Genomic DNA, 14,634 nt, shown 5'->3' with positions numbered 1-14,634 from the left:
ATTTGAGTGTTGTATTAGGGTTGTAAATGCCCTATTATCTTGCCATTTGGAGACACTACTAGAATCCTCCGAACACCTTCAATTGGAGTGTTGTGTTAGGGTTGTAAATGCTCTAATATCTTGCCACAAAGAGACACTATGAGATTGCTCCAAACACCATCACTTCGGGTGTTGTATATGGGTTGTAATTGCCCTATTATCTTGTCATGTGGAGACACTACTAGGGTGCTCCTAACATCTTCAATTTGAGTGTTGTTTTTGGGTTTCAAATGACCTTTTTATTACTAGAGTGTTGCAAAGACTTTCAATTGGAGTGTTGTATTAAGGTTGCAACTACCCTCTTCTATTTCCATATAGAGACAATGCTAGAGTGCTGCAAACACATTCAATTGGAGTGTTGTATTAGGGTAAATGCACTATTATCTTGCCATATAGAGACATTACTAGAGTGCTCGAAACACCTTCAATTGTAGTGTTGCATTAGGGTTACAACTATCCTCTTGTGTTGCCATCTAGAGACACTACTAGAGTGCTCGTAACACCTTCAATTGGAGTATTGTATTAGGGTTGTAAATGCCCTATTATGTTACCGTATGGAGACACTACTAGAGTGCTCCAAGAACCTTCAATTGGAGTTTTGTATTACGATTGTAAATGCCTTATTATCTTGCCGTGTAGAGACACTACTAGAGTGCTCAAACACCATCGATTGGAACATTTTATTAGGGTTGCAATTGTCCTATTATCTTTCCATCTGGAGACACTACTCGATTGCTCCAAACAAGTTCAATTGGAGCGTTGTATTTGGGTCGTAATTGCCCTACTATCATGCCACCTAGAGACACTACTGGAGTGCTACCAACGCCTTCAATTAGAGTGTTGTATTTGGGTTGTAACTGCTCAATTATCTTGCCATATGGAGCACTACTAGTGTTCTCCAAACACCTTCAATTATCTTTCCATATAGAGACATTACTGGAGTGCTTCAAACACCTCCAATTGGAGCGTTGTCTTAGGGTTGTCGAGGCCATATTATATTGCCATATAGGGACACTACTAGAGTGCTCCAAACACCTTCAATTCGAGTGTTGTATTAGGGTTGTAAATGCCCAGATATCTTTCCATATAGAGACATTACCATAGTGCTTCAAACACCTCCAATTGGAGCGTTGTATTAGGGTTGTTAAGGCCATATTATATTGCCATATAGGGACACTACTAGAGTGCTCCAAACACCTTCAATTGGAGTATTTTATTATGGTTGTAAATGCCCGATTATATTTCCATCTGGAGACACTACTAGAGTGCTCCAAACACCTTCAATTGGAGTGTTGTATTAGGGTTGTAAATGCCCTATTATCTTGCCATATAAAGACACTACTAGAGTGCTCCAAACACCTTCAACTCGAGCATTGTATTAGGGTTGTAATTGCCCTGTTATCTTGCCATCTGGAGACACTACTAGATTGCTCCAAACACCTTCAATTGGGGTGTGGCTCACCCCTGTAAAATCGCGTGAAAACGCAACGCAATTTTCGGTACGCTTGGGAGCGTACCTTTTAAAACCGCGGTTACACCTTCCGATTAGGGTTGCAAGTGCACAACCCTATCGAGGAGTATAATCGGGTATCGATCCGCAGGGACGGTTTCCTTGTCTAGAATCTACTTATCTTGACTAAAGACTAGAAGTGAGAAAGAAGGAGTTTTGGTATTTAATTTTCCTAAAGAATCAATTCAAACAATCAAACAATGCAATAGAATAGTGACTGTGCAAGGAAAGGTATAAACTGTGTTTTGATTTAGGATAAAAGATGTTTCAAGGGTTTCAGACTTCATCTCTGATTTGCCTCTAGTGGTACGGGTCTTACCAAGTTGGTACGGCTAGGCCGCACCAACCTTGTTCCACCAAGCCGTGTGGGCTTGGTATGGGTAGGCCGCACCACTCTTGTAAGACCCGTACTGATTTACCATAACAGAGCTTACAAGTTCGAGTTGATGCATTTCTTGCTGGTACCTTGTATTAAACTCTTGAGAAAGGTTCAATTGACCATACCTAAGGTTCCTAAACCTCAACTCTCGTTTGTTAGTTCAAGATCTAGGTTTTGGAGTCAATTCTTCACCTTCTAGGGTTTCTAAACCTCAACTCTCGTGTTTTAGTCCAGATCCTCTAGTTGATTGATTGGAGATCTAAGGTATCCTCTAATCTGTCAATTAGGGGAGAATTCAACCTTTTGGCTTCAATTCGAACAAGTCTACCTAAAGGGATTGGTTTGGTTGAGAGAAGGCAATGGTCATATGACCTTGTTAGGATTGATCTACCACTATAGGCACACCACATGCAATCACAGCAAGACAAAGCAATCAAGGCAAGCAAATACACAATCAATACAATCAAAAGAGTTCATACAAGATCCAAATCAAGAAAAGCAACACAAATCAAGAAAATCCATCTACAAACCCTAGAAACAATGATCACTACTCACAAGTCATAGATCTGTCCAGAAATACAAATAAAGAGATAAAGAGAGGCATGATAGAACTAGATCGAAGATCGGGAGTGGAGAAGGGGTTGATCCGTCGATTTTCGCCTCTTCCTCTTCCTTCTTCTTCTCTCCTTGCTCCTTTGCTTTCTTTCTCTCTTTCTCTGAGCTCTCAATCTGGAATGGAATGTCAATCCCCGAAAATGGAGAGATCCCTTGCTTTAAATAGCCTCTGCCAAGATTTGAATTCTGTCAGGCGGCATCTATGTACGGCCCGTACCAAGGTGGTACGGCCAGGCCGTACAAGATGGGAGAGAGGCTGGATCGGCTAAGTCTGGTATGACCCGTACCAAGCCTGGTAAGGGCCGTACCAGAGAGTCCAAAAATGCCGTTTCTTCGTTTATTTTGCTCCAATCCTGCAGAAAACAAACAGACTCTCAGCAGTACCAAATTCTAAGGATATATCAATGAAATGCACATGATTTTGACAATTTAGAACGTGAATTTGGTACGAAATCAAGTCAAATATAGGCTAAATATGCAAGGTATCATCAGGCACCATCTTTCTTAGGATGGATGGTTATTTCAATTCTTAAGATAACACAATGTTTTTTCTTTAATTAGTAATGTACTTAGTATTGCATGTTGTATCATGGATAATTGCCAGGATATAAATTTTTAAGATAATACAATGCTATTGGTATAAAATCGGACATGTTTGGCAGTTTATTCCTTTTGTTTGGCAGGAAGATTAAAATCGGACATGTTTAAGGGTTTAGATGGTCGAATTGCTCAAATTGAGTTTTCAGTTTGTTAGATTCTAAGGGTTTATTATAACTGAACTAATTATACCGTTAAGTCTAGAAGGTGGAATAGTTCAAACTGAGTTTTCAGTTTGTTAGATTATTATTTTATTATAACTGAACTGAATTAACTATTTTGAGTTTTAGTTACATGATCTGCTACTTCACAAATTTATTGGCATTGGCATTTATAAAAAAACTACAGATCTGGCTTTGTATTAATTACAGTTTTCAATTAAAGTGAGCATAAATTCTTGGTGAGATTGTATTGCAGTGATCATAAATATCTTGACATCTGTTGACTTTTCAAATTCTTAGAGTATAGAAAAGGAATAAATTGCCGAAAATATTAAAACAATTAGTCATATCTAGGTATGGCACCGAGCAGAAAGGGAAAGGGAAAGGCACCGGCGGAAGACGAAGGAGAGTCTAGTGAGAGAAATGTTCGCGGTCGAAATGCATACAAAGCGCCGCCTTCAGATCCGAGTTTGCGACCAGTGCTTCGGTTGGCGGGTTTCAAGTAATATTCAATTTTTTTGTATGTTGTAATTATGCTTTAATTGTAGTGATCGTAATAATTATTTCTATTTGCAGGACTTTTGATGCAGGGCACCCGGAGAAGACGAAGGATGTTGCCAAAATTATTTCGCAGGAAGTACGAAATAATTATCCTGGCCCGTACTACAGATACACGGATTTCCCCCAGGATAATAAAGATATTATCCAGACAGAGTTTTTGGTAAGTAAAATTTTCTGAAACAAAAGCTCTAATAATAAGAATATTATATAGGAAGTACGATATTAATTGTCCACTATGCATTGCAGAAGCACTATCAGTTTGCATCGGATGTAGTGGAGCGTGAGGCATGGACTACATTTAGAAAAATAGCTGATGTACGGCTGAAAGATATGCTTAATAAATGCAAGGGGGCAGCAAACAAGCAGTACGGAGATTCAATGCTTGAGTGGAAGGAGCGTGGGGCTACTCCTCGCCCCTACTGCGAATGGATCAAGCCAGCGTACTGGCCCGAACTCGTCGATCATTGGTGCAGCGATGATTTTACCAGTCGGAGCAAACGGAATGCAGAAAATAGGGCCAATGTCGAAGGTGCAGGGGCTTCGACGGGCTCTGTGAACATGCTTGTTCACAAACAGCGCTTCGTAAGTTATTTTTCATTAAATTAATATATTTTCATTCTTATTGAATATAATCGAACTAACCTTGACAATCTTTTTTTAAATGAAATTGTCTTTCAAATTCTTAACAGGAGCAAACACAAGGGCGCGAACCCAGATGGAGCGATGAGCTGTTTCAGCCTACCCATACGAACAAGAAGACTGGGGAATACGTTAGTACTAAGGCTAAAAATGCACAGGTAATAGTACTTTCGAATCGTTGTATAAAATATTATGGTTCATGTTGTACGTAACATTATTGTTATATTTTACAAATTTTGCAGCTAAAATATGAGAAAGCTATGAAGGACAAGTATGGAGAGGATAAAGAGACATAGCCCAGATACGACGCCGATCTCTGGTTCACTACGGGCGTTGATGATCAGAATGCCCATGGCGATAACTATGGTCTCGGTGCTCTAGGTAAAATAAACATTCTTTGAAATTTTAAATTTATTTTTAGTTTTGTCAGATAATACTAATTGTCTTACTTTTAATGCTTCAGGCAAGACGAGAGGCATGTTTCGCTCTGGTGGGTCTACCAGTGCTCGGTCGCACTCGTCACAGTCATATTCTTCTATGCCGCCATCGACGAATCTCACAGAAGAAGATGTTGAGAGGATATCTTCCCGGCTACTTGATAAGATGGTGGCTCGCATTGAGGCTCAGGTGGAGGCTCGGTTCAGAGCTTCGGTACGAAATTCAATATTTAAGTATGTTTTAATTGTGAAATGTAAATCCTAAATCATAATTATCTAAAATACCCTTTACAACTTCACAGGGAGGTTCAGGCTCACAGTCGGCCTCGATTCCCGCTCCTCAGGATGACGAGGATGATGACGAGGATGACGGCGACGATGGTACTATTTAGTTTAGTTATTTATATCTTGTTCAGATGTTCTTGACATTTAGATTATATGTTTATGTTACTTGATTAGATTATCTGTTTATGTTATGCGACATTTAGATCGATATATTACTTGACATTTCGATGTTTATGTTTGATCGATATATTATCAGTTTTTTGATATTAATGTTTATATCTATTTTTTTATATATCGATGTCTTCTATTGTGTGTATGTATCGATGTTTTTTATTATGTGTATGTATCTATGTTTTGTATTTATGTATTGTATATATCGATATTTGTGTTGTATGTTGGTACGTGTCGTACCAATTATTAAATGGTGCAAATTTAAATAATAACAAAATTATAAAAAATTGTCAGAAACTTTCTGCGACCGTTTTTTGAGTTTCTGCGACCGTTCATTTGGTCGCTGAAACGGCTTCCTGACGTCAGCAAAAACAAATAGCGACCAAAACAATTTGGTCGCAGAAAAAGTATCAGCGACCGGTATACGTCATTCAGCGACCGTTTACGTCAGCAGAAGAGCATCAGCGACAGTGCTTTCTGCGACCGGTCTATCAGAGACCGGAATCATTTATCAGCGACCGTTATTATCTTCTGAGACCGGCGCAAGAACTTTCTGCGACCGGATTACCGGTCGCAGAAAGTAATTTCTGCTGTAGTGTATGGTACGGAACGATAAAACACGTATTGGTTACGTGTCGTGATTCGTATGTTATGTGTTGTATTTATTCGCATGACATGACTATTTGTAAAAAATTTGACACGGCACAACACATTACATGAAAGATAGTCATGCTTTCACAGCATGGTACAACACGTGGTTACGTGAGTCACGTGTAATTAGAACCGTTAGATCTTGACCAAATAATGAATACTGAATAAACTAACTTAAATTATGATCACATATTCCACGTGAGTCACACGAGTCATGTTTGGTCATGACACGTTTGAGCATAGCGTGACTCGTGTGACGTGAACATTCGCGTGCTGTAATTATCTCTTAATATTTCAGTTAGAGCACGAGACCAAAGTCACAGCACGTTTTTACCACCCTATCGGAGAATTCATATCACCTAAGAGCATCTACATCCCTAAAACTCTTGGAGTTTTTAATCTGATGTGGCAGTTTCTAAACTAGTTTCAGGGATGCAGATGGGTTTCTTATTTAGCAACTTTGCTTCAAAGTTTCTTAATAAGAAACCGTTTATAAACTCTGACATGGCCAAATAATTCGCTGAAATTATCTTCTCTTGTAATTTATTTGCTGATGTGGCAATTAAGAAACTCTAATTTTAGTTTCAGGAATGTGGGAGTTTAGAAACTTTCAGAGACAAAATTTTTAAAAATTAGTTAACAGTTATTTAGAAACTCTAAGAGTTTCACGGATGTAGACGCTCTAAGGTAACTCCAATATTGAATTTAGATCCAGACCGTCCAATCTGTTTTGTACGAAATATTCAAGCAATTCTGCCTTGTTAGCCCCGATTCTGATCTGACGGTCCTGATCTAAAATTAAAATTTGAGTTACTCTAGGGATCTGGACTCGTATATCGCATCGTGTCTAGGGTGAAGATTTTAACAGAGTGGTTTTGCCTTCATGCAGTGCACGAATCATATACATCGCTCTTTTGATTGGATAGACCTTGCGCTGCATGAAGCCATAACTAGTCTGTTAAAATACTTTACCCCCATTTTATACGGATCGCTACTAGCGTTCTACTTTTCGTTCATAAAAGAGAAGGAACAAACGAGGTCGTATTTCCAGTCGCCATGGCAAAACTTCTCCTTTGCATCGTGTTTGCCACTACAATTCTCCTTTCAGGTAATAAAAGTCCCATCTAAAGCTTGTCAATCTCCCCTTTCCACCGATCGAATTTCTTGCTGGGCTTCTTTTGGTTCGAATCTAACGATGCTTTGTAATTCCAGCTTCCGCGAAGAAATCTGGTGATGTAAAAGAGCTTCAGATAGGTGTCAAGGTATGATTTGAGATATCTTTTAAATGGTGTCTTAATTGAATACAGCGCTTTTGATGGTTAAAATAGGGAATTTGGGATCAATTGGAGTTGGAATTATGGGAGAATTCTGAAGCACATGCATTCTCAAAATTCTAAAATTTCACGATTTTATATAAAGGTGTTCCAAAAATTACAAAGGTTAAATTCCCATTTAGGATTCAAGTCTTACAGATTCCTTGTTTTCATTTGGTCATTTATTGCCTATTGTGTTAATTGATGCTTAAATAGCACAAATGCATTAAGGTCCATCAAAAAGACAGTATTTATTCTTTGTCATCTATTTATTCAGTACAAGCCAGAAACATGCAGCATCCAAGCTCACAAAGGAGACCGCATCAAAGTCCACTATCGGGTATGTTTTATTATTTTCTATCAACTTTTCAAAATCCCATTCGTGTTAAATCATCAAATTCTGGTTGAAGGACAACAGAAATCCAAAGACTGACACAGTTTGACACCAAAACTTCAATTGTGCCAAACCAACCAAGCTCAGAACTCAGAAGCATGGTGTCTGTTACAGTTATATATCCCTGCAATAAATAGGGTTAATGGTCAGTAAATAATAACAAAATAATAACAAAAGCCAACAGAAGGAATCATATTGTAACTTGTGTGGTGATTTTTTTAGGGGACACTTACCGATGGGAAGGTGTTTGATTCCAGCTTTGAAAGGGGTGAACCAATTGAATTTGAACTCGGTAGTGGCCAAGTCATCAAAGGTTGGTGACTTTTTTTCATTTCGTTTACAGAATAAATTTCAGGAATGTTCCCAAAAGTTTAAAAAAGGAGATTGTTCCCTAATTATGTGATAGTTTAATGCTTTATCACCCTCATCTTTCATTCCACAAAACAATAGAGAAACAAGCAAAAACAAAACAAAAAAATGGATGTACTTTTAGTCAGCACTGACAGGGAATTAGTATTTTTGAAGGTATGTCTCTCACTTCTTTTTTGCTTTGATGTAGTGGAATTATCCACCTGTTTCAAGGAAACAGGTAAATGTACAAAGGTCTCTCGCTTGAAATTGAAAATTATATTGGAGCTAATGTAGCATAAATTTTGTGTAGGTTGGGATCAGGGGCTTTTGGGGATGTGTGTGGGTGAGAAGAGGAAACTAAAGATACCAGCCAAGCTTGGCTATGGTGATCAAGGTTCCCCTCCTGTTATCCCTGGTACCACTTTTCGATATCTTTGCGCCTTCTTTTTTAAACTTCACCTTAATTTTCTCCATATTCACTTTTTTCCATTTTCAATCTAATTAGATCTTTGAACGGTTATGTATAATTTTTCTAAATTTAAATGCAACCAGGTGGAGCCACGCTGATATTTGATACTGAGCTTGTTGCTGTTAATGACAAGCCATCAGTAGGAGAAAGTGAACTCTAATTTATAAACTTTATTTCTAATTTGGATTATGTTAATCAAATTCTCAAAGGAAGTTTTTGTTCTCAATTAATGCATGGAGGTTAGTTTAGATAAGAATTAGAGATCTCATTTTATGTCAGAATGTTTTTGAATGCTTCTAATAAAGTGCCATGTGTTAGTTAGCTTTTTGTCTGTTCTTAGGGAAGCCCATAGCCTTGTGTAGCATTTGGTACTGAACTCGCGTTGTGCCTTTTAATAACAATGCCAGTAGAGGAAGGGGCGGTAGCCAACTGTGGCTGGGAAAAAGTTCTAGGCGGGTTGGATACTAGAGTAGAAAAAACATGCATTAACACGCTATGATTAAATTAATTTTTTACATGTCATGCCTTGCAGTGACTAAAATATTAAGGGGTGATCATGACACATAAATGGTCACGTCACGTGAGTCATACCGTATCCAAACGTGACTTACGTGATCATTTGATCATAATTTAGATTAATTTATTCAAGGTTCATCATTTAATTAAGATCTAATGGTTCTAATTATACGTGACTCGCAACTCGCGTGACCATGTGCTGTGATGTGCCGTTACTAGATTTTTCGTGTGACGTGCCAATTTTTTTAAAGATGGTCACGGCACGGGACATGCGAGTTACGAACATAACTGACACGCGTGTCGTCCCATGACATAATCGTACCGTTTTGTGACAGAGTCGGTTCCGCCGTACCATTTTTCCCACTCTAGAAGATACTCAAAGGTCGAGAGTATGTTCTTGAAGCATTAAAAAAAAATAATAACAATATCAGTATGTTCTTGAATTCTGTTTGCTATTGGTAAATTTTGTATCCAATGATACCAGAATTTTACTTTCATACATCCCTAATTATCTCTGATACGAGAATGCTTTGTTTTATTAAGATCTTTCTATCCAGATCAATATTATTCCACTTCTTAGAAATAACTCTGACATGTCAGTTAAGCCTGCGACAATGATAGTCTGATAAAAAAAAATGCGCCATTTGATTAGGACCAACGCATGTGATATTTTAAATCCTTCTGGAAGAAGGATATTTCCAAATGCTATTTCTGGCATCTCTTTGAATGCCACCATCTGGTTTAACCTGGAGAGGCAAATGCAATACACTAATATGCTGTTCAGTAATTATATCAACTATTTTTATTTTGTGTCCCCTTCTTTTACACATCATAATATGTATTCTATCAAGATATAACAGTATCATAAACAAAGTCACTTCTCTCCCTAGTGATGCTGATACATGAGATATTTGGGGACAAGAAAGTAGTTAAAATAATCACAGCATGAGAAATAGCCTACTTCTGGAAATATTAACTGTTCAGTCACTGGAAAATTGGCACTACCGTATTTAACAAGTGGTTTAGAGAATCCTATCTTTTGAAGAGCACAGTACTTTGCATTTTGTTAAATGTTATGTGATATTATATTGTTAGAAGCACAATTATAATTTTTCGGAAACAAATGTGATGTAAGATATTTAGCAACATCGTTTCTTTTTTCTGAAATGTGTCCACTTTTTAAATTAATTATTAATAATTTTAACTTGATATATATCAAAAATATTATTTTAAATGTATATCTTATCAGAGAAGTCCAAGATTGTTTTTTGAATATTTCACATTTCAAACTATTATTCCTAAATACTAACATTAGTCTATAATAATGTTCTTTTTTTCATAAAACTTGAAAAATTAACAAATGAACTAATGCACTAGATCAGAAAATATATTATTACTTTAAAATTTAAAATATCCATGTCATATAATCAATTTACTAACACACACCAAATAGATAGCCACATTTCAATTAGCTATTGTTTCAACCAGTTATCAAAATTATTGCAGCATTGAGACTTTACTTTTCCAGTTACTTTTAAACTCTTAAATAGCCAAGTTGTATAATCAATTTGTTAACACGTCTCATATGACATTTGTTACAACCAAGTAGCAAATCCTTGCAACATAACCTATTATTAAATGGTTGAGATTCTTGTGCTATGCCAAAATGGTGAAACTGATGAAATCATGTATACTGGGGGGCATAAAAAATCACTTAACAGTAGTAACCAAACTTAAAGCATCTTGTTATTCTTATAACAATTAGACTATACCTTAGAGATGAAACCAAGAAAAGAGCACAATTAAACTTGCGATTAAACCGATTAAATGATTTTTAGACCCCCCCCCCCCCTTTTTAAAATTCTTTAAAAGTACCTCATCATTAAATGACAATTGGACAACGATTAAACCAATTAGACCGTTAAAAAACACCAGATAGTTTTTTTATAGCTTTGATGAAACTGATCTCAAGAATGAATGTGGTTTTAGCAAACTTGAAGCATATTCTTTCCAACATAAATTTTACCATTATGCATAATTTATATTCAATTCGAACTATTTAGCAAAATACCTTCTTAAAAACTTGATTAGGATCATGAATCCTACATGTCAAAATACCTTCTTACACACACCCGTACACGACCATAAACATGAGAACACAATGGTTCTGATAAGCACTATCAGTTTGAATCATCACACTTCATAGTTTTATTTTTGGTCCATATGATGAGACCGCAATATCTACATTAAATCAAACTACTGCAGTAAATCTGTTTTTCTATACAAGTTGGCATTTGATTTTTTTTTTTTTTTGTGAGTGATGAATAAGGTTAACAGGTCCTTCACCATAATGTACTTGTCCATTGAGGTTTGAATCCAAAACCTCTAAAAAAGTCATCTTAGTAGGCTTACCATTTGAGCTACTAGTTTCTATATTTCTTTTTACGGCCTAGGACTATTTAATAATTCCAGTGGTACTTACAAGTAAGGTATTGGCCAAGTGTCATTCACAAGTAAAAGGTTCCTTCAAAGTTGATCAGAGAAATAAAGTTCAGTACAATTCATTGATGGCCTCACCAAATACAACAGCAAACCCAAACCCGCATAGCCATTCCCCTTCACTTGACCTACCGTGGCTGTGCCCTTGATCTCAGCTTCCAACATTGTTCCTACAAATGAGAAGCCACAAAAATAACACACACTTGTTGAAATCATGTCAATCAGTCTACATATTCATGTTTTAACCAAACATTAGTATTGTATGTTAGCCTCAAAACACATGACTCATAATTAAAGATTGTGTTTTGTCACAATAATTAGGCAGAAAAGTGGTATCTGCAAGTGATAAAATTGGGAAGTGAGAAGTCTGAAACCACTCAATCAAACAAGGCAATGGAGGTAAATTGAATGTGTTGCACAGTTGAAGGCTCTTAGGACACTATTCGTTAAGTAAAAAGGAAAGCTAGGAAACTATTTACCTTCATATAATTAGAGAATCTTAAGATCTAAGCACATCAAAACACCGTGTCATGTTGTCCTCATCAGAGGCATGCCCATGCCCATGCTCGATCAATGACCTCGTGTAACTAAAAGACCTGCTTAACCAACCACCCCTGATTCGGAGTTCCAAAAGGCACCCACCGGAATTCCATCACCCAACACTCCCACTAAGCACTTGATTAAACTCCTCTTACAGAGACCTCCAGTTGCTCCATTCTCTTTGCTAAATCATGCTTCCCTATGTGCCTCAATCCATGCACAACTGAATCAAAACTCTTGCCTCTAGGCACCAACCCTAACCTGGTCATCTCCAACAAATAATTTGAGGCCTCGACATACATCCCACCCCGAACGCACATCTTCACAAGCATGGTATAAACTGGTCGGCTCGTCGGGCGGCCTTTCTCCTTCATATCACTAAAGAAACCAAATGCGTCTGCAAAACGCCCTGCCTTGCAAAGCGCTTTTATAATTGCTGCATAGAGACTAGGCAAGGGTTGGTGACCACCTTCTATTGAGCTGTAGAATAGTCGAAAGGCTGATTCGATATGGCCTTGCTTGGCTAGTGCAGGAATTAGGATTTTGTACGTGGAAATATCAGGGGACAACCCCCGGTCACTGGCATCATGAAGCAGTGTTGCCCCAAACTCTGCATCCCCATTCCTACAACCCAGACCCCTCATTAAATATTTTTTGAAACATACATACTGGAAGGAATGAGACAAATAACATACTTGCAAAGGGCCTCCAACATAGAGTTAAATGTGGCAACATCTGGCACCATGCCTTCTTTGGTCATGCGAAGAACAATAGATTTAGCTGATTCAAGATACCCGGCACCAATTAGCCCATCTAAGAGGAGATCACGGCCGCGGCATGGTGGTTTGAAGCCCTTTTCTGCCATCTCATCCAAGAAATCCTGAGCCTCCCGCAACTTCCCTGCATTACATGCATTGAATAGGTCATCTTTTCAATATTCACCGGATTAATATTTTTATAAATTTTAGAAGGACCTGGTTTGGCTTGATGAAAATTGAACTTAGGAATTCCTAAAAAGGGAATCCTTCCAGTGTGGTACTGGTAAAGTACTGTATTTACCATGTAAAATACCAAACCATGTCAAATTTAAGACTAAGGTTGACCTGCTGCACACCAGGCATTGACCAGGATGGAGAAGGTGTGCTTGTCAGGCGAAACTGACTTGCGTGTCATGCGGCGTACGAGGGCGTAAGCCCCATCAAAGTTACGGGCAGTACAGAGGGCAGAGAGGAGGGCATTGTAGATCTCAGTTGTCTGGGGGCAGCCAAAGTGGGGAAGGCGGTTGAAGATCTCAACTGCCAGATCGGGCAGGCGGGCTGCACCAGAAGATTCTATGATAGACGCAAATGTGGATGGGGGCAGTGCGAGGGATCGAGCCCGCATGTCAGATGCCAGTGACCTAGTAAAGAGCAAATTACCTCAATTTTTTTTTCATTTTGTGGCACTTGGTCATCTTATCTGATTTCAGATTATACTGCTAATATAATACTAGTAACTAAGTTCCTTTTCTCTTTTTAATAATATGGTTGTAATCTATAGATTCATGGATACAAAATTGCAACTTACAAGAGATAGATGCAACATTGCATAAAGACCCCAAATAAAATAGCTGCTATGGTCTGAAAGTATATCATGCATTGTTGACAGCGCTGTGAAATAATGCCATAAAATCACTTCTTCTTCTTTTTTGTCGTAATTAATTTAAGGGGGCACGCATGCTCAAAGTTACAATCAACGCGCAAATAAGTAAAACAAAACGACCAAAAAGAGAAACGAAAAGAAACAATAAAACCAATAAACTCTCACCAGAGATGGGGCCAGAGGCGATCATTGCTGAGAGCAAGCAGGAGCACAGAAAAATGCTCGGTAGAAGGGACAAAATGGGGATTGTGCGAGGACTGGAGCCACTTGAAGAAGCGAAGCGCATGGAGGGAGTTGGATGGCCCCGAGGCGCGGAGCACACGCAAGGCCATGTCGGAGGAGACAGAGGGGAGGCGGAGGCGGTTGAGCGTGCGCTCCAAGTAGAAGTCCTTTTGCACGATCGACGCGATGTGGTGCACCGCCGCGAAGTAGGCGTCCTTGTCGCTCGGGTGGTTTTGGGAGGAGAAATGGGAAATGGGGAAGAGAACGGGGAGACGGATCGACTGGAGGAGGCGGCGAGCGGTGGTTACGCTGGCGGAGTAGGCGATCATGGTTGTGCGACTGGAGCAAATGGGGGGGAGGCTTGAGGAAGTGCGACAAGTCGACAACTCTAGTCAATGTCATGTCCATCGAGTCTAAACCAGACGCTTATTCTCGCAGCTACTGACAGGTGGGGCCCAGGTGACGGCGTTAAATTTTTTGTTGGAATTGGAAAAGGTCCGTCAGTGCAAATATCCAATGAGCCAATTAGTGGTTTGCAAACGGGTTACCCGTGACCCGTTCCGGGTAACCCGTTAGGGGTAACGGGTAGGGCGGGTAGACGGGTAGGATGGGTACGGGTACAACCCGCAACGGGTAGACGGGTA

The 14,634-nt window shown here is 38.7% G+C and overlaps 2 protein-coding genes and 2 long non-coding RNA genes across 5 annotated transcripts; 3 read left to right on the top strand and 1 right to left on the bottom strand.

Annotated features, from left to right (window-relative positions):
* The first annotated feature begins 4,371 nt into the window (after nt 1-4,371).
* Nucleotides 4,372-5,052, top strand: LOC144569900 (uncharacterized). The gene is made up of 4 exons (XR_013516179.1): nt 4,372-4,444; nt 4,552-4,659; nt 4,744-4,882; nt 4,965-5,052. It is a non-coding gene; the product is annotated as an uncharacterized LOC144569900 (long non-coding RNA).
* A 1,928-nt stretch (nt 5,053-6,980) lies between these two features.
* On the top strand, nt 6,981-8,899 carry LOC144569364 (peptidyl-prolyl cis-trans isomerase FKBP15-2-like). The gene is made up of 6 exons (XM_078319673.1): nt 6,981-7,153; nt 7,258-7,307; nt 7,636-7,698; nt 7,975-8,065; nt 8,414-8,518; nt 8,656-8,899. Exons 1-6 carry the CDS (start codon nt 7,102-7,104, stop codon nt 8,730-8,732), a joined length of 438 nt encoding a protein of 145 aa, XP_078175799.1. The 5' UTR covers nt 6,981-7,101; the 3' UTR covers nt 8,733-8,899.
* A 2,119-nt stretch (nt 8,900-11,018) lies between these two features.
* Nucleotides 11,019-11,765, top strand: LOC144569365 (uncharacterized). Its single transcript, XR_013516046.1, has 2 exons — nt 11,019-11,360; nt 11,426-11,765. It is a non-coding gene; the product is annotated as an uncharacterized LOC144569365 (long non-coding RNA).
* LOC144569361 (Pentatricopeptide repeat (PPR) superfamily protein) lies at nt 11,523-14,363 on the bottom strand. 2 transcript variants are annotated; one of them, XM_078319668.1, is made up of 5 exons: nt 13,934-14,363; nt 13,231-13,526; nt 12,823-13,027; nt 12,067-12,751; nt 11,523-11,757 (listed from the first exon to the last, which is right to left on the bottom strand). In XM_078319668.1, the coding sequence occupies exons 1-4, from the start codon at nt 14,317-14,319 to the stop codon at nt 12,268-12,270; spliced, it is 1,371 nt and encodes a 456-aa protein (XP_078175794.1). In that variant the 5' UTR covers nt 14,320-14,363; the 3' UTR covers nt 11,523-11,757; nt 12,067-12,267. The 2 variants fall into 2 exon arrangements, with proteins under 2 accessions (XP_078175794.1, XP_078175795.1); XM_078319669.1 differs by having other exon boundaries at nt 13,231-13,545; nt 13,934-14,344.
* Nucleotides 14,364-14,634: the final 271 nt, after the last annotated feature.

This window comes from Carex rostrata, chromosome 18, assembly GCF_964058835.1.
Source record: "Carex rostrata chromosome 18, lpCarRost1.2, whole genome shotgun sequence".
NCBI lineage: Eukaryota > Viridiplantae > Streptophyta > Magnoliopsida > Poales > Cyperaceae > Carex > Carex rostrata.
The sequence above is the reverse complement of the archived record's forward strand: the minus strand, read 5'-3'. Positions and strand labels throughout refer to the sequence as shown.